The sequence below is a fragment of the Rattus rattus genome, chromosome 1 (assembly GCF_011064425.1).
Source record: "Rattus rattus isolate New Zealand chromosome 1, Rrattus_CSIRO_v1, whole genome shotgun sequence".
Taxonomy (NCBI): domain Eukaryota; kingdom Metazoa; phylum Chordata; class Mammalia; order Rodentia; family Muridae; genus Rattus; species Rattus rattus.
This window is the reverse complement of record NC_046154.1, coordinates 33,398,386-33,417,139: the sequence shown is the minus strand read 5'-3', so window position 1 is coordinate 33,417,139 and position 18,754 is coordinate 33,398,386. Positions and strand designations below refer to the sequence as shown.

At 51.2% G+C, this 18,754-nt stretch overlaps 1 protein-coding gene and 1 non-coding gene across 2 annotated transcripts in view; both read left to right on the top strand.

Annotated features, from left to right (window-relative positions):
- The first annotated feature begins 653 nt into the window (after positions 1–653).
- Positions 654–18,754, top strand: part of Epha10 (EPH receptor A10) — a 33,228-nt gene continuing 15,127 nt past the window's right edge. The window contains exons 1-5 of the mRNA XM_032898344.1: positions 654–803; positions 2,716–2,780; positions 4,354–5,032; positions 13,291–13,446; positions 13,889–14,239. Coding sequence (XP_032754235.1) covers positions 698–803; positions 2,716–2,780; positions 4,354–5,032; positions 13,291–13,446; positions 13,889–14,239 — 1,357 coding nt within the window. The 5' untranslated portion in view covers positions 654–697. The remainder of the gene's footprint in view (positions 804–2,715; positions 2,781–4,353; positions 5,033–13,290; positions 13,447–13,888; positions 14,240–18,754) is intronic.
- LOC116890393 lies at positions 3,660–3,765 on the top strand. Its single transcript, XR_004386598.1, has one exon. It is a non-coding gene; the product is annotated as a U6 spliceosomal RNA (small nuclear RNA).

Genomic DNA, 18,754 nt, shown 5'->3' with positions numbered 1-18,754 from the left:
ACCGTGTGTGTGTGTGTGTGTGTGTGTGTGTGTGTGTGTGTGTGTGTGTGTGTGTGTGTGTGTGTGTGTGTGTGTGTGTGTGTGTGTGTGTGTGGGGCAGGGAGGGAAAGGAGGAGGATCGAACCATGCAACACTGGGAGCCGCAGACACAGGAAGAGGCCAAGGGCTGGGAGACACCAGAACTCCCTAGAGCTTGAGGTCAGGATATCAAGCTCGGAAACCCCCTGCAAGTAATGGGAACAAGGGTGCTCCCAAGGCCTAGCTAAGAGGCTGCAAGTGTCACCGCTTCCCCGCGGACCGCCCCCCCGTAAGCCACGCCCACAGCGCCTACTTCTCAGGATTCAGAGAGCTAAGGTTTAAGGGTCTCTAGTCCACCGACGCCAGCTTGTCTCGCTCTCCGGCAACCCTGCTAACGCTCAGAGCCGCCCTACCCCCACGGTTTGGAGATCTGCGGGACCCCTTGGTTTCCCCCTCCAGCTCGGCGTTCCGCCCCTGGCCTCTGAAACTCCACCTCCTCATCCTCTGCTGACCCGGATTGGTGGACCTCCCGCGGCGATGCGTAGCGATTGGTCCCCATGGATGATGGTGACCAGCGAGACTCCGCCCCAGCCGGCGCTGGGGTCTGGGGGCACTGCTCAGCGGTGCTGGGCTGGCGAGGCTGGAGCCGCCGCCGCACTGACAGCTCCGTCTGTGGACCATGGAGACTGGCGCCGGTCCACACCCGCTGCGCCTGTTCGTCTGCCTGATGCCACTCTGTTTTGCTCTGCTTCTGGGACCCGGGCGGCCTGGGACCGCCGAGGAAGGTAAGGTGGGTTGTGCCTGGGAGCCTGAGATGCCAAATATTAGGGAGTTGGGGAGGGGGGCTAGAAGACCGGAGTAAGGATTCGTTGGAGAGACTACTCTGTTGGGGCTTGAAGCAAGCGGGCAGCAGAGCGGGAAAGAACTAGAGAAAAGGGGGAGGTTGGCTAAGCGATAGAGAAGAGAGGGGTATTGAGGAGCTTAGGTCTGGAGACCTAGGAGGCTGGGGAAGAGAGACTGGGGACCACAGGAGCCCGAGACAGGTTCAGGGACCTGGTGAGACGGACAGGCTGAGTGATTGGAGGTGGGAGGTGTGGGGGTGGGGAGATGAAGGGAGCAGGGAAGCCGAGGGGGATGCGGCGAGACCAGGGCATGAGGCGGGATGGAGGCGAATAGCCGGGGCCTGCGGGGATCGCAGTGTGGACAGCCGGAGGGTGGATGTTAATCCGACTGGTAGAGTCCGGACTGCGCTCGAGGTGCTGTCCGCAGTGCTGAATCGAGATCGAGTCCACCGCGCGCGGTCCGCGTTGCGGAGGATTTGGGTCTGTCGGCCACCTTAGCGCCGGAGTCTTGCCTGTGCTCCCACACCTCTTGAAGCGATATATATGTTCAATTGAATCCAGACGCGTCACAACCAGGTGCAGAACCTGAGATGCTGGAATAGACTCTGCCCTCAGGGTCTGTCCTGGCGCGGGATGGCAGACGCCTGCCAGTATGCAATTCCCAAGCAGGGTCGGTGACGAAAACCCAGCGCACTGTCAGCGGCCCTGCCCACCGTCGCGGCTGCCTCCAGAGTCAGTCTCTCTTGGAGGCTCTCACCTTGGAAGCCCCCCCCCACCGCCCCGCTTCCTTACCACTCTAGGGAAGTAATATTTTGAGATTTGGGGATGGCCTGGCTTCCTGTCTCTAAGCTCTAAGCAGAGCTGCTCTCCAGACCCAGGCTTCTCTGAGCCCAACTGATGAGAGGATGCAGACTGCTGCTCTGTCACATCCTGAGGGAATAAAGTGACTCCAAGCTTTTCTGGTAGGGAGGGGGTGGCGAGGGTCATGGATTATGTGTGAAAGGGCCCATGACACTCTTTCAAAGGCAGTAGAAGCGGCAGCCCCTGGGAAAGGGGCTGGGCAGAGAAGCAAATAATTCTGATATTTCCTGTTGCTAAGTAGTCTTTCCCCTTCATTTTCACCGGAGGCTCCGGGAGACAAATGAAAAAGGTATTGGTCTCCTCCATGACCTCAGATCTGAGTGGATTTGGGGTGCACCCAAGGATTCCCAGATCCACTCATTTCCTCCTGCGAGTTGACAGTCAAATATGATTTAGGGAATTTGGAGAGGGTGGAGAGGATCACTGGCTTCTATCCCTAATGTGAAAGCTGACCTTAGAGCATCTGCCATGGACTCACTGGAAGGCTAATAATGGCACTCGCTTCGGGAAGAAAAAGAAAGCAAGCAAGCCAGGATCTAATTTCCTGAATTTGTTAGCATTGCCTTGAGGGGGCGGGGGAAAGGCAGTGTGACTGGGTAGTTTGGTATGAAGAGTTGAATCTGGATTGGAAATTGGTTCCATTGCAACCACAATGGCTCTGATGAGGGCAGCAAGACTTGGAGCCAGAGGAGAAGGCAGCACGGTCATAGAGGCAGAAGCTGGAATCAGGCACTGAAGACAGAGGAGAAGCCATAATGCATTACGTTTGTGGTCATTAGTCACAAGCCTCAGGGAATGAATAGAGGTGCCCTCGTTAATCACTAATCACGGTGGCTGCCCCTCTCAAGCTCCCTTTGAGCTTCTCAGATCTTCTGGAGTTTTGTTCTGGGTCCTGTCCCCTCCTGTAGCTATCCGTGTCGAATCCAACAATGGATCCCACTCTCCTACTCTGACACTGTGGCTTTCTGACATCCATGTTCTCCCCTCTCCATAGTTACCCTCCTGGACTCCAAAGCCTCTCAGGCTGAGCTGGGCTGGACTGCACTGCCAAGCACTGGGGTAGGTGTTAAACTGCCCCTCCATCCCAAGGACCTCTAGTAGTCCAAGAGCAACCCCCAACTCAAGGACCCTCTAGTCATCCTAGATCAATCCCTTCACCCTGTGTTCACTTAGGATCAAAATGTACTACAAAGACTCTTCACCCACGCTCAAGCAGGCAACCTTAGTTAAATGCAGTGGGACACACACACACACACACACACACACACACACACACACAGGAGTAGGAGGGGGACTTGCTGAGAAGTGGTTTGGAGGTAGGGGGAGGGGGTTAGAGGGAATAATAGGGAGATGTGGCTAAAGTACATTATATATTATGAAACTGTGAAAGAATTTAACACTTTCCAGTTATGTGTTCATTTATTTATTGTGTTTATGCGTGTATGCATGTATGTGTGTATGCATGTATACGTCGGTGCCATGGTGTGCATGTGGAGGTCAGGACCACCTGCGGGAGTCTGGCCTCTCCAACCACCATGTGGGTCCTGAGGGTCAGACTCAGGTCGGGCTTGGGAACAAGAGCTGTGACTCACTGAGGCCCATGATGCACACAGAGTTCATGCTCTCCAGAACCTTCCTAGAAAATACCAAGTCTTCAGTTAGTCAGTCGAACAACACACAGGAGAACTGGCTGTGTGCAAGTGCAGAAATGTGAGCTGTGGAGCAAGCATCCGTTGCCTCACACGCAGGAGACCTCTAAGTAGCTGTCAATCACTGACCGAGTAAGCAAGGTGGTGGTGGGGCGGGGTGGAAAGGTCACTGGGCAGAAAGTTGCGTGACTCTAGTCACCACTCCCAGCTCTGTCATGGATTCACTGAACCTATCCAGTCAAGCTGCTCTCCCTCAACCTCAGCTTCCTCGTCCACAAAAATTAACACTGGGCTTGACTCTTAGCACACATGTTAAAATTAGGACAGTACAGGGAAGATCAGTGTGGTCCCTGCTCAAGGGCAGCATGCAAATCCAAGGGATGCTGCATATTTTAAAAAGAAAAGAGGAAGCCAGGTATGACAGACAGCTCACGTCTGAAATCCTAGGACTTTGGAGGCTGAGGGAGAAACATTGCTGTAAGTTTGAGGTCAGCCTGAGACTGACAGTGAGATCAAGGCCAGTCTAGGCTACAGGGTAAGACTCTGTTTCAAAAACAAAACAAAACAAAACAACAACAACAACAACAACAACAACAACCACCAAAAAGGATTAAGACTGGCCTCCTGGCCCATGCCTGCAATCCCACTTACTCAGGAAGCTGAGTCAGGAGGACTGTGAGTTCAGCCTGCCCGATTGAAGAGTGAGTTCAAAGCCAATTTGGACAACTTAGTTGATATAATGTAAAAAAAAAAAAAAAAAAATCTGTGGTAGAGTGCTTGCCCAGCAAGCCCAGCAACCTAGGTTCAATCCCCAGTACTGGAAAGAAAGTGAACTGGTGAATTGTACTTGTTTATTTCTGAAGCGACTCCTCACCCTGCATTTTGTCGTTTTAAGGGTTTATATTATAGGGGGCTGGAGGGTAGGAGAAGGGCAAAGTGGAGAAAGGCCAGGCTCTGAGGTGTCCTCTGTACTATTGCCTCAGTGGGAGGAGATTAGTGGCGTGGATGAACATGATCGTCCCATCCGCACGTACCAAGTGTGCAACGTGTTGGAGCCCAACCAGGACAACTGGCTTCAGACCGGCTGGATCAGCCGTGGCCGTGGGCAGCGCATCTTCGTGGAGCTGCAGTTCACGCTGCGTGACTGCAGCAGCATACCTGGCGCCACTGGCACCTGCAAAGAGACCTTCAACGCATACTACCTGGAAACCGAGGCCGACCTAGGCCGAGGACATCCCCACCTAGGAGGCAACCGACCCCGCAAGATTGACACCATCGCAGCTGATGAGAGCTTCACGCAGGGCGACTTGGGGGAGCGAAAGATGAAGCTGAACACAGAGGTGCGTGAGATTGGCCCCCTCAGCCGTCAAGGCTTTCACCTGGCCTTCCAGGACGTGGGTGCATGCGTGGCGTTGGTCTCGGTGCGTGTCTACTACAAGCAGTGCCGCGCCACAGTGCGAGGCCTGGCAGCCTTCCCCGCCACCGCAGCTGAGAGCGCCTTCTCCACGCTGGTGGAAGTGGCTGGAACGTGCGTGGCCCACTCGGAAGGGGAGCCCAGCAGCCCTCCCCGCATGCACTGTGGCGCGGATGGCGAGTGGCTGGTGCCTGTGGGCCGTTGCAGCTGCAGTGCAGGATTCCAGGAACGTGGTGACATCTGCGAAGGTACCCGGGCACCTAGAGGGATGGGATGGGGACATATGCAGATGGAAGGATAGAGCGTGCTCTAGATGAAGAGGCAGGAGTGGAAGTGTGGAAGGCATGGGTGGAGCTGAGAGTCAAGACCTTTTGTGCAGCGTCTAGTGAACCTAGCCAAGACTGGAAAAGGTGAATCTGATCCCATATTAAGGACACATTAGGAACCAGGGGTAATAGCATAGGTCTGTAAAACCCAGCCCTCAAATGATGAATCAGGAAGATTGGGCACATAGCGAGATGCTGTCGCAGCCAAACCAAACCAAACCAACCAACCAGCCAACCAACCAAAACCAAAGATGTACAAACCCGTATTTCAGACAATATGGTGGGTTCCCATTACCAAAGGGATGAGTGCCCACCTCACTTGCAAAGTTAGGAATGGGCAGTCAAGATTGGAGTCCAGGTTTGCCCAGCTCTGAGAGTCTGCTGCTCCATCATGCCTCCTTCATGCATAACAAAAAACTGCACAGCAGCTCAACCCTCAGGCCTATATGACAGGGGACTTCATCCACGATCATATTCAAGTGAGGCTGGCAGGGGGCATCCCACGGCTCGAGTAGCAGTTTGCATGTGACAGCTCCTAGGATCTCACTCGGCTTCCTGCAGGAGGACTGTGTTTGCAGGTTCCCTAGGTCTGTGGCTTTGAAGTCACAGGGTAGGATGGGATCCGAGTGTGTGCATTTAGCCAGAAAATTCAAAGGAATGTATTCTGTGTGTGTGTGTGTGTGTGTGTGTGTGTGTGTGTGTGTGTGTGGTGTGGTGTGTGGTGTGGTGTGTGTGTGGTGTGTGTGTGGTGTGTGTGTGTGTGTGTGGGTGTGTGTGGGTGTGTGTGTGTGTGGTGTGGTGTGTGTGTGTGTGTGTGTGGGGTTTGTGTGTGTGTGTGTGTGTTTGTTCTGTGTGGTATGAGTTTTATGAGGTGGTGTGGTGTGTGACCTGGGTGTGGATGTGGAGTGTGTGTGTGTGTCTGTGTGTTTGTGTGTCTGTGTGTGGTGTGTGTCTTTGTGTGTGCATGTGTGTGTGTGTCTGTGTGTGTGTGTCTGTGTGTGTGTGTGTGTGTGTGTTGTGTGTGGTGTGTGTGTGTGTCTGTGTGTGTGTGTGTGTGTGTGTGTGTGTGTGTGTGTGTGTGTGTCGTGTGTGTGGTGCCACAGGAGAGCGAGCATATACGAATGCCATGGAGTGCAAGCAGAAGCCAGAGGATACCCCATGGGAGTGTCAGCTCTATCCTTCCGCCATAGATTCTACTATTGAACTCAAGTGGTCAAGCTAGACTGAGCCATCTCATTACCAAAGGATCCACACTCTAATCCAGGTCTTTCTCTGGGTGTCAGGGCAATAAAAACCAATCAGACACAGACCCGGCTCTTGAAAACCTCACATCTCCATGGAAAGGGGCGAAAGTTGATTTTTTTTTTTAGACTCATAAGAAAATGATACATGCTATAACACAGCTGCAGAGTGGTAGGTGTCAGAGGAAGCGACTAAGCTTGGTGTTGTCACTTCATCTGTTGCTTTGATAAAAACATTCCGACCAGAAACAACCCAAGGGAAGAAAGGGTTGATCCCAGCTTACAGATCATTGAGGGAAGTCAGGGAAGGAACTCAAGGCATGAACATAGAGATAGACCACTTGCTAGTTCTGGTTCATATGTTTACCTAGCTTTGTACGCAGCTCAGGACCACGTGACTGGGGAGGGAATGGTACCTCGCACAGCTGGCTGGGTCCTCCTGTATCTAGACAATCCATCCCAGACATCCTATAGGCCAATCTGATCTGAGGAATCTCTCAACTGAGACTCAGGTAACACTATGCTGTGTCAAACTGACAGAGCCAACCAGGACAGCTTCCCTACTCAGTCACCCGCTCAGATAGGCTGAGATCATCTCCAGCTGTATCTTCTTGTGTATGTGGATGGATACAACCGTCTCCTCCCTGGAAACCTGTGGTTATTGTGAAACCCAGAAGCAAGAACCTTTCTGAGCTCTCCCAAACAGCCGGGTCTCACTGAGCCCTCTATGCCCGTACTACAGTGGTCTACCAAAATAGACGTGAACATGCATGGGTGTGTTTCTGAGCTCAGGCATTGATCTCAGCAGCCCCAGGGTCCACGGCAGACAGTGGGATGTGGTAGATGATCAGTGGAAATGCGGAGTTCTCATGTGTCTCTGTTTTCTTTCTGCTGCTTTGATAGCTAGCCTGACAAAAACAACTTAGAAGAAAGGGTTTATTTGGCGTATCTATGTTACAGTCTATTGAGGGGAGGAAGCCACAGAGAACTGGTCATGTTATATATATTCAAGAGCAGAGGGCAATGAATTAATTCATGCCTGCTAGCGCCCCTCTGTCCGCTCCTTCCCATTCAGTCCAGGACTCTTGTTCAGGAAGTGGTTCCACCCACAGTCCCCATGGGCCTTTGATCCCAGCAATCAAGAGGCAGAGGCAGGCAGATCTCTGTGAGTTCAAGGCCAGCATAGACTACATAATGAGTTCCAGGACAGCCAGGGCTATGTAAAGAGACCCTGTCTCAAAACCAAAAAGATGGGTTTTTCTACTTCGATTGACTCAGTCAAGACAATCCCTCACAGACATTAGGAATGGCTCTATCCTTAAACGATCCTTGGCAGATGTCCCCAGAAGCCTGTCTCCTAGATGGCAGGTTGACAGTTAATGTGAAACCATCCCACCATGGTGTGAGTCCTACCCACAGAGAGCCCAGATCTGAGGATGGGGAGAGTTTTCCAGAGAAAGGGAGGTTTTGCTTCCTGGTGGCTGGGAACATTCTGCACAGGCACAGAGACAAAAAGGAACAGAGTGGTTGGTACTAAATAAGTAAGCCAGGGTGGATACTGTGGCGGGCACGTGGGAGTGAGAATCTATGAGCTGGAAAAGGGGCAGGGCCGCAGGAGAATGATGAACTCGAGGCTTTATGCTTCAGGCCAGTGAGGAGGGGAGCCAGCATGTTCAGATTTATATTTTCAAAAGAGCACTCAGGCTGCACCAGCAAAGAAGGGTGGGGGGAGGGGAAGCATTGGAGGACAGAAGGAAGGAAGGAAGGAGGGTGGACCCAGAAGTCCAGGAGACAGACTGTGAGCTGTGAACTGAGATGGTAGCAGCCATCTTTGAGTGATGAAGACAGATGGGAGGGAGGGATGGGGGACATGGCGTAGAATGACTGTTGTCTCGGCACCCAGGTGGGAGCAGGAAGACTAGGATTCAAGGCCACCCTGGGATACATAGTGAATTTGAAGCTAGCCCTAGGACATGACACTTAGTCTAAAAAAACGAACAAAAGACCCCAGAGAGTCAAATAGCTCACCTAGCAAAAGCTGTGAATTCTATACCCAACAAAAGTATTTTTCCTTTATTGGGTATTTTATTTATTTAGCAAAAATATTTTTTTTATTTATTTTTTATTTATTTATTTATTTATTTATTTTGGTTCTTTTTTTCGGAGCTGGGGACCGAACCCAGGGCCTTGCGCTTCCTAGGCAAGCGCTCTACCACTGAGCTAAATCCCCAACCCCAAAATATTTTTTTTAAAAAAGTGGTTTTCACATGCCTTCAGTCCAGTGGTTCTCAATTCTCCTAATGCCATGACCCTTTAATACAATTCCTCATGTTGTGGTGACCCCCAACCATAAAGTTATTTTTGTTGCTACTTCATTCGTAATTGTCATTCGTAATTGTGTTATGAATTGTTATGTAAATAGTCTTGGAGATATTTACCAAAGGGTAGAGACCCATAGGTTGAGAGCCATTGCTTTAATGCGAGCCTTTGGGAGGCAGAGGAAGCAGCTGTCGGTGGGTTCTAGGATAGCCTGGTCTACGTAGTGAGTTTCAGGACAGCCAGGGATACATAATAGATCCTGTGGAAAAAGAAAGAGATTGGGAGAGGGATGCTGAGAGACTGAAGGGTAGAAAAGGGAAGGCGATACCGTGGTGGTCCAGGGAGACGAGCATCCAGAGAAGAGCATGGTGAGCACTCAGGCATGTCGAGGGCTGGATAGTGGTCACTTGATCTTGGCAAGAACGATTGCAGTTGAGCAATAGAGAGAATGAGCTGTAGTGAGTCCGATGAAGAATGGAGAGCCCTGTGGAGCCAGAGTCAAAGTATCTAGATGCGTAGTGATCCCGGATAACTCAGTTGGTAGAGAATCAATCTTGGGGATGTGGCTCACTTGGCATCCATCCACAAAGCCCTGGGTTCCATCCCACTACCACATAAACCAGTCATGAGGATACATGCCTATCCTATACCCAACCCTCAGGAGGCATCCTTAGCTATGTGAGACCACACACACACACACACACGCATGCACACACACACATGTGCATGCACACACAGAGAGATAGAGAGAGAGATAGAGAGAGAGAGAGAGAGAGAGAGAGAGAGAGAGAGAGAGAGAGAGAGAGAGAGAGAGAACACTCTAGAAGCCTGGATTTGAAGGGAGAAGAGAGCACCTTCAGCAGAATGTTGGCTTGATAGAATCTTTGTGTGTGAACATATTGTTTGAACAGAAAGAGGGCTTTTATTGTAGAGCAGAGACACTTGTTTATATGCTAGGGGAGAGAGCCAGTGGCATACCAAATGTGTGCAGGGAGCGATCTGTTCAAGAGGAAGGAGTGCTTTATTACTGACGTGGGTTAAAATTGCTGACGCATGTTGCTAATATAAAACAGGACAACTTTTAGTCAGCTTTAGGATTGTTTTAAAATAGTCTATAGTCAGAGCCCTTATGCCTGTTTGGTAATGGACTCCTTTCCTGCTCCACCCCCTAGTGACATCACTGGAAAAAGGCAGCTGGCAGAGAGGGTGGCAAAGACCATAGGAATGTCGACTTTGAGGAGGGGCGGAAGCCAGGGGTCCAGAGTGGAGATGGCTAGCTGTCCTTAAACAGAGGGTGGCTTGTCCCCACCTCTAAGACTGCAGGAGAGGAACATCAGTCAGGCGGAGGTGTTTGTGGTTTTCATAACCAGCCGTTGGGGAAATTACCAACTCAGGACCTTTCTGTGTGCTCTGCCGGGTGTGTAACCGGGCGGGGGAGTCAGATTCGTGTCGATTTTATGGTGTGTCTGTACAGCCTATAAAACACCTGGCTCATAGCAGATGATAAACTCGTGGATGCTTAGCGACTAGAGACCTCCGATTTGTGTCGTGCTCCCTCTCCTTGAGCTGAGACCAGATAAAAGTTGCTTGCAATGGCGTCACTTGTGTCCAGGGCAGTGGAGGAGATGGGGGAAATTTAGGGCAAATTTCCCAAGGGAGGTGCTGTTGGATCTGGGCTTTAGAGAGATACACAACTCAGCAGCCAGGAGGAAGAGGATGTGAGACATCATGGGTTAGAAGCTCTCTGTGGTGTTCAGGGTAGGCATGGTGGGGACTGCTGGAGGTTAGGAAGGCACCAGAAGTGGTCAGGTTTGCCCTGGTACCTTCAGGCAGTCCAAGTGTCCCTTGCGGCCAAGTAGACACTTTCTCAAAGCTGGAGGAGGAGGAGACAAAGCTAAGGAGGAGAAATATGTTCACACACAAAGATTCTATCAAACCAACATTCTGCTGAAGATGCTGTCTCTTCTCCCCAGTCTTTATGATTATGGTTAATATGATTATTTTGATATCTTATTTGGTTTGAGATAGGGTTTCTTTATGTAGCCCTGGCTGTCTTGGGAGTCACTCTGTGGACCACACTGGCCTCAAAATCAGAGATCTGCCTGCCTCTGCTTCCCAAGTGCTGGGATTTAAAAGGCATGCGTCACCACTGCTCAGCGTCCTGCTCTTTCTTTAGTGACCTTGGTTCTTGGTCCTTCGGTAGCCACCATAGGAATCTGTGAGATTTGCCTTCCCTTTACGGAACACGGACTGTTATCAAGTCTCCCGTGGGTCCACCTGCTTGCTGATGCTGAGAGCCCCTGGTGGAATGACAGGGTGGACTCTATACACATCATCTAACGTGGGCTCCTCCTACAACTAGCCTTTCTCTCTGGCGGCAAAGGCAGCCTGAGAAGGGTAGAGCTCCTAAGAAGGGAGACATCATGAGGTATATAAGCAAAGCTGGTGAAAAAGTCTCTTCAGGGCCAGACTAGCGGGAGTTAAACTGGACGACCTCTGAATTTCTGACTTTGACATTGAAGAGAGGAAAGTATTGGCTGTCAGGGAGTCCTGTCCTGAGTCTGTCCTTCCATACATCATTCTCCTAGACGAGGCCTCTTAGAGTAGGGAGGACCACAACTGTCTGTGATGGGGCCATAAAGACCACAGATGGGACAGCATCTCTCTTCCTCTTTAAGCATGGCACTGCTACATTCCTTCCAGTACCCTGAGACTTACACCTCCAAACTCTCTCCACTCTTTCCAAGCAGTCGACAGGCTATGATCACAAAGAAGCAGAGCTAAAACTGTACCAGGCTTTCAAGTCTTGGTTCTCACTATCCACAGGTCCACAGGGGTAGTGGATCTTCAGTTTGTGCTAAAGTGAAGAGGTTGTTTAGCCCACCCTCTAGCTATGCTGCAGGGGACTCTGGGTAAGATGGGATTCTCCCAAGTCTAAGCCTTTCAGACAGTACAATAGCTCAGGCTCTTGGGAACGGCATTCTTCCCTCCCTCCCTGCTGTTGTTCTGTCTTTTTGGATCCAGCCTTGCATCCTTAGCTAGACTAGAGAGAGGCCCAGGGAGTCAGGTGAGGACCCAACACAGCAGAGGGCGGGTCCAGGAGCCGCTCCTCCAAACTGAACGGAGACCCTTTTTTTTTTTTTTTTTTTTTTTTTTTTGGTTCTTTTTTTTTTCCGGAGCTGGGGACCGAACCCAGGGCCTTGCGCTTCCTAGGCAAGCGCTCTACCACTGAGCTAAATCCCCAACCCCGGAGACCCTTTCTTAACATGGGCATTTAAGGCAGGGAGATGGCTCCGGGGGAAAGGCTTGCTGTGCCAGTCTGAAGGTCTAAATGGAGGTGCCCGGCATCCACAGAAAGTTAGGCGTGGCAGAGCTCTCCATAACCCCAACATAGGAAGGGACAACAAATCCCAGGGGCTCTCTGGCCAGCAAGAATAGCTGAGGCCCTGAGCTTCTGGTTTGGCGAGACAGCCTGTCTACAAAACTAAGTTGCGCAGTGACAGAGGCAGACACTTGACATGGAGCTCTGGTCTGTACACGTTCACAAACGGACAACCACACCCCTGCACACACAAATAAACAAAATAGAATGAGAGTATGGTCATGCCTGCAACCCCAGCATTCAGGAAAGGACGGAAGAACAAAAAGTCCAGGTCATCCTCAGCTACACTGAAAACTGAAGGCTAACCTGGGCTGCATGAGATGCAATCAGTCAGTCAGTCAGTCAGTCAGTCAGTCAGTCAGTCAGTCAGTCAGTCGATAAAGTGAGTGTCTCTTTATCTCCTCTTTGGGTCTGAGAGGGAGAAACTGTTACTACCATCACCACCCCTGCAGTCCTCACAGATCCTATCAGTGTTTTATCTCAGTTCGCCCTCCTGAAGCCGGTATTCTACACAAGGTTCAGGAAGATTAACCAACATGCCCGAGGCCACCCGGCAAATGCATGTGTGCGTGATGCAGCACAGTTATGAACCTGTGCCGGCTTGAGTTTCAGCCCGTTCCTTGGGTTGGGTGAGTGAAGGCGAGGGCGGCAAGCGTCCTGAGCACACAGTCATGCTAGGGCTAATCTAGGAAGCCACTGGAGCACTAGGCAGCTCCACCCCTCCACCTGCCCATCTCTGCCTCCAAACTGGGTCCAGTCTGTGTGTGTGTGTGTGTGTGTGTGTGTGTGTGTGTGTGTGTACATGTGAGTACATGACTGCCTGCCTGTCTGTGTGTCTGTATAAGTGGGATTATGTATCTGTCCCTGAGTAACAGGGCCCAGTCCCTGGAGGCCCTTCCCTTCTTTTCTCTTGCTCACCTCAGGATAGCATCTTTGACCTTAGAGCAGTGGTGCCAGGACTTTGAAAGGGGCAGGCTGGGGTGGGAATCCCACTAATGGTGGAGCATTTGGCAGCGTAACCTCTCCCAGCCTCACTCTCCTCTTCGTAACCACGGAGATGAAGTCAAATGTACTAACAGGAGTGCTATGTCACCATCCCCTGCACACACAGCTTTTGTCAAGGGCCACATGAGGCTAAGCTAAGAGCTGTCACCCGTTCTCCCTAGTCTAGGAAAAGCAAGAATACAGGGTGGGGCGTGGTCAGGAAGGAGATTTCTCTCACCAACCCCTTCCCACAGCCTGTCCCCCAGGGTTTTACAAGGTGTCCCCAAGGCGGCCCCTCTGCTCACCCTGCCCGGAGCACAGCTTGGCCCTGGAGAATGCCTCTACATTCTGTGTGTGCCAGGACACCTATGCTCGCTCGCCCACCGACCCGCCCTCAGCTTCCTGCACTCGTGAGTTTCCCTCCTGGCTGGGAGTGGGAGGGGGGATGCCACCTACAGACTACTGAGGCGGGGTTGCAAATTAGACTGACAGGGCAAAGAGGAAGGCCTGGGGTGGGTCTGAGAATCTGGGCCTGGGACTGGAGGAATCCAGAAGGATGGAGATGAGGGGGTCAGGATTCTCTATGGGTGGCCGTCTGGGGAGTAACTTTCCCACCTCCCCTCGTCTTTTCCTGAGCCTGGCTGGGACGTCCCTTCTTTCTGTCATGCCCTCTGTTCCCTGTGGCCAAGTCCCCATCCTGGTCCCCTCGATCTCGGTACCCGCGCTGCTAGCACCCCACGTCTGCCGGCTTCCTTCCATACTGCTCCCACGCCGGGAGCCCGAGCCCCCCTCCCCTTGCCTCGCGCTCTTGCGTCCCCTCTGGGCCCCACTCAGCGCCGCCCCATGTCGCAGGGCCGCCGTCCGCGCCGCGGGACCTGCAGTACAGCCTGAGCCGTTCCCCGCTGGCGCTGCGGCTGCGCTGGCTGCCGCCTGAGGACTCCGGCGGCCGCTCCGACGTCACCTACTCGCTGCTGTGCCTGCGCTGCGGGCGCGACGGTCCGGCGGGCGCGTGCCAACCCTGCGGGCCGCGCGTGGCCTTCGTCCCGCGCCAGGCTGGGCTGCGGGAACGCGCCGCCACGCTCCTGCACCTGCGGCCGGGCGCGCGCTACACCGTGCGCGTGGCCGCGCTCAACGGCGTCTCGGGCCCGGCGGCTGCCGCGGGAGCCACTTATGCGCAGGTCACCGTGTCCACCGGACCCGGGGGTAAGGCCGCGCGCCCCATCGGAGACCGACCCCGACTCCCAGCTGCAGTTCCCCGCAAGCATCCCAAGGAGTTCAGGAACCCACGTGGCTGCACCCCAACCCCCACCCCAACCCGGGACCCAGATGGTGCCTGTGTGTCCTCCCTTCTCCTTTCCATCCCTTTGCTAACTCGGCCACCTTGCAGGAGCAGGGACGCAGGCAGGTTCAGAAGGCGGGCGACAGAGTGGCTGGGCTGCCCCGTTTCTGAGTCTCCTGTGGGATGAAAACCACCTCTGACACCACACCCTCCACATCCTTGACATTTACTTCTGATTTGTCTCTCCTCTGGTGCACACTTTCAAGTAATCCCTCGAGTGCCCTTTGCAAGATGGATAAGCGCGTGCGGTGGCTTCTGAGTCTCCTATCTGATTGGTGTGTGACCCTCCTTCCCTGTCTTCTGTGACCCTACCCTGTCAGTTGGGTTTCCAGCAAGGCCTGGAGTGATTTTCATTCTTTTGTACCTTGAGTGTATAGATAGGCACACACAGGGGTGTTTGAATAATTTCTTAGCCTGCTGACGAAAATGAAAACATAGCCAATATGGATTTTCTTTCCCCTCTCGCCTGGCTGGAGCACAGTAGGCCCTTTGATCCCCACTTTCTTCTTTTATTCCTGGGGATGTGTTCTTGGCAGTTGCTTTCAGTAGAGCTCCCACTATATCTCTTAACCCGAGCCTTGGATTGTACATCCGTTTCCTGATTCCCACACTTTTTCCTTCCTCATTTTCTGCTCTTAACCCCTTTCCTAGGAATTTTGAGAGTGATTTTTTTTTTCCATCTACCTAGTTTTCTGGGACACTTCTGTTCGTTATTGTCTCTATGGAGACTTAACCCTTGCTATTGCGTTTTAAACGAGGCCTGGGGAAGTAGCTCAGGGACGCGGTATTTATTTGCCTAGCATGTTCCAGGCACTGGGTTTGTTCCCAGTAGCGAAGAAAGAAGAAAGGAAACAGAGGTGCGTTTAACCCCAGCACTCAGCGTTCAAGGTCCTTCTGAGCCAACTAGTGAGTCTGAGCTCAGTCTGGGCCACAGGAAACTTTGTCTCAAGGAATACAAGTATGGCCAGGCATCACGCTGGTGCGGTCCTTCAATGCAGGTACATGTGAGAGACGGAGACAAGCAGAATCTCTGTTAGTTTGAGGCCTGCCTGTTCTACATAGAGAGCTCCAGGACAGCCAGGTCTCCATAGAGAGACTTAAAAGGAAAACAAACAAAAAAAACAAACAAAAACAAACCAACCAAAACAAAGAAACCCAACTAGTATGTATCACCACAATGTTTTATACTTATGACTATTTCTATAAAACTATATATTATATGTACTATATGTAACAAATATATTATATATAATATATGCAGGGTCTTTTCCATTATTTTATGTTTATGAGTGTTTAGCCTGCATGTGTGTCTGTGTACCATGCATGTGTCTGTGTACCATGCGGGTGCCTAGTAGCAGCAGAGACCAGAAGAGTGCACTGGATCTCTGGAACTGGAGTTACAGACAGTTGTGAGCTGCCATGTGGACACTAGGCATGGAACTCAGGTCCTCTGGAAGAGCAGCCTGTGTTCTTAACCCCTAAACCACCTCTCTAGCTGCAGGCAGGGTCTTATGAAGCCAAGACTGGTCTCTTGAATTGCTCTGGCCTTACCTCCCAAATTTTAGGAGTGGCCCAATCTAATAGGAAGCAAACTAGGGTTTCCCGAGTGCTAGACAAAAGTCCTACCAGTTGAGACTGGTCAAGCCTGCACACCCTCTTTTGTGAGTCAAGATATCACTGTGTAGTCTTGGCTGATCTGGCATTTGCTATGTAGATCAGACTAGCTTCAAACTCCTAGAAATCTGCTTGCCTCTGCCTCTGGAGAGCTCGGATTAGTTTTGTGCCATCATGCCTGGTCCTTTAAAAATATTTAATTTGGGGGCTGGGGAGATGGCTTAACAGTTAAGAATACTGTCTGCTCTTCCAGAGGTCCTGAGTTCAATCCCCAGCAACCACATGGTGTCTCATGACCATCTATAATATGATTTAGATCTGATGTTCTCTTCTGACATGCAGGTGAACATGCAGATACAGCATTTATATACATAAAGTAAATAAATACATCTTTAAAAATATATTTATGGGCTGGAGAGATGGTTCAGTGGTTAAGAGCACTGACTGCCCTTCCAGAGGTCCCGAGTTCAATTCCCAGCAACCACATGGTGGCTCACAACCATCTGTAATGGGATCCAATGCCCTCTTCTGGTGTGTCTGAAGACAGCTACTCACGTACATACAATAAATAAATCTTTTTAAAGATATATTTATTTAATTTTAAATGCATGTGTGCCTGAACGAATTTACGTGTATCATATGAATAGCCTTCCAGGCCGGAGTGTCTGACACCTGGAGCTTCGTCAGCGGCAGCTGTGAGACACCTAGTGTGGGTGCGGTGAGCACTCTTAACCACTGAGCAACTTCTCCAACCGCCACCCATCTTTAAAAAAAAATGAAACAAGGTCACACTCTTTAGCCCAGGCTAGCCTTAAGCTTACAGCAATCCCCTTGCTCAGGATTACAGGTGTGATTACAAGATTACAAGACGTCACCCTGATTTTTTTTCTTTTGCTGAGACAGGGTTTTTCTGAGTAGCACTAGCCCCGGCTACTGGAATGTAGAGATCTGTCTGCCACTGCCTCTTGAGTGTTGGGATTAAGGGCATGTGCTGCCCCATCCAGCTGAACCTCTCTCCTCTTAGCTAACATCTTTTATTGGCTAGAACAGAAGTAAACCCAACCCTAAAGCAACAGACGCTGAAGGGCAGGAATGTCTTAGAGCAGCCAGGCAGGGTTGACATGAGTAGAACACACACGCACGCGCACACGCGCACACACACACACACACACACCGCTACAATCAACATCAGAGCTCAGTTAAGGGAAGGAAGCAGGCTGCTGGTGGTCTCCCTAGAAGCTTCTCTCCTGGCAACTTAGGCCCTGATTGACTTCATCATGGACAGCTGAGGGTCATTCTGAGGTTTTAGGATTTTTTTTTTTTGAGTGTGTGTATATATGATTTTATGTGTGTGTAGTGCGGAGTGTGTATATGGACATCCTCTGGTGCCCATTTTTACCTCCCTTGTTTGAGAAAGGGCATCTCTGTAAGCCAGGCCAACTGTCCAGGCAGCATCTAGTACTAGAAATCTTTACATGGTTTCTGGGGATTTGAACTCAGATCCTTGTGTTTTTATGGCAAGTACTGTACCTACCGAGCCACCTTACTAGCCTTTCCTTCTCAGGGCCTATCAGCCTTCCATCTAACGTGTCTCTGAGGGGTCCAAGTGGAACTGTGGATCCCCTGGCCATCTGATGCTCTTGGCGTACAAAGTTCAAACGTGACATTTCTTGCCTCTCCCTGACTCTGCCCCATCTGGGTCTACAAAGGGCTTTACCACCTCCTAGGAAGCTCACTTCTTCTACTTCTAAGGCAGGTCCAAGTGAATTCAGCCTGCCAGCAGCCGTGTGGCGGAGTGACAGGCTGCTATTGTCCGGCTCACAAAGACATTGCTTTCTTCAAAGGGTCAGGCACTGGGGAAAAGACTAAAGGATTTTTCAAGTTATTTTTAGGATGGGAGACAGTACCACTCTGTAGGTAGTGTAGCCTAGGGTTCACTACAGCCACGTGGGTCCATCCAGTCCCACTGGCTTAACAGAGGTTAAAAATACGAAACTCCCTCCCTGTCCCCTATACCAGCAATCAGCCGTCAACTGTGGGTTTTGGCTCCTGTATCCACAGGCATCACTGAAATTTAAGAGGGCAGAGACTGGGCCTACTGGACAGGTATACCACGTGAGACCGGAAGCCATATTCAAACCCTTGTCAAAGGGCAGTGTATGTGTTTGCTATCTCTCCACCTCTGCCCTTCGCTATCTGATAGCTGTTTTTTTCTGACTCCCTGGTGTCCCAGAATCTGATGCTGCTTTTGCATTATTTCATGGACCTCGTGCCTGTACAGGACACTGCTGGTCACCAGCCACTCCAGCTGGTGAACTTGATCAAGCCCTTGACTGTGTCTCATCTCGAAGCCTTCATATACAATTCTTCATGTTGTGAGGCTGGTTCTCTGAGAATCCTTTGTGAATTCTTTCTAGAGTTTTCCACATTAAGATCATGCCATCCCATGATGCCTTTGTGTATTCCCACCCGGCCGCCTTTTGTTTGTTTTTCTTGCCTGGATGCTCTGGCTAGAGTTCTGGCTATAGCGCAGTGAGTGGCATCCTGGCCTTTCTCCAGACAGAACAGTCCCCGTCTTTCGCTCTTGAGTGCGATGCTCGCTGTGGGCTTCCCACGTTTGTCCTTTACCATGTTGGGGTGATTTTCTTCTAATCCTCGCTTGTCTGCAGCCATTCCACCGTGAACAAGCCAATCTGGGCTACACACTCTCTTAGGTCTTCAAACCACAGAATGAGACTGAAGGATGAGAAGCAAGCAGGACGAGG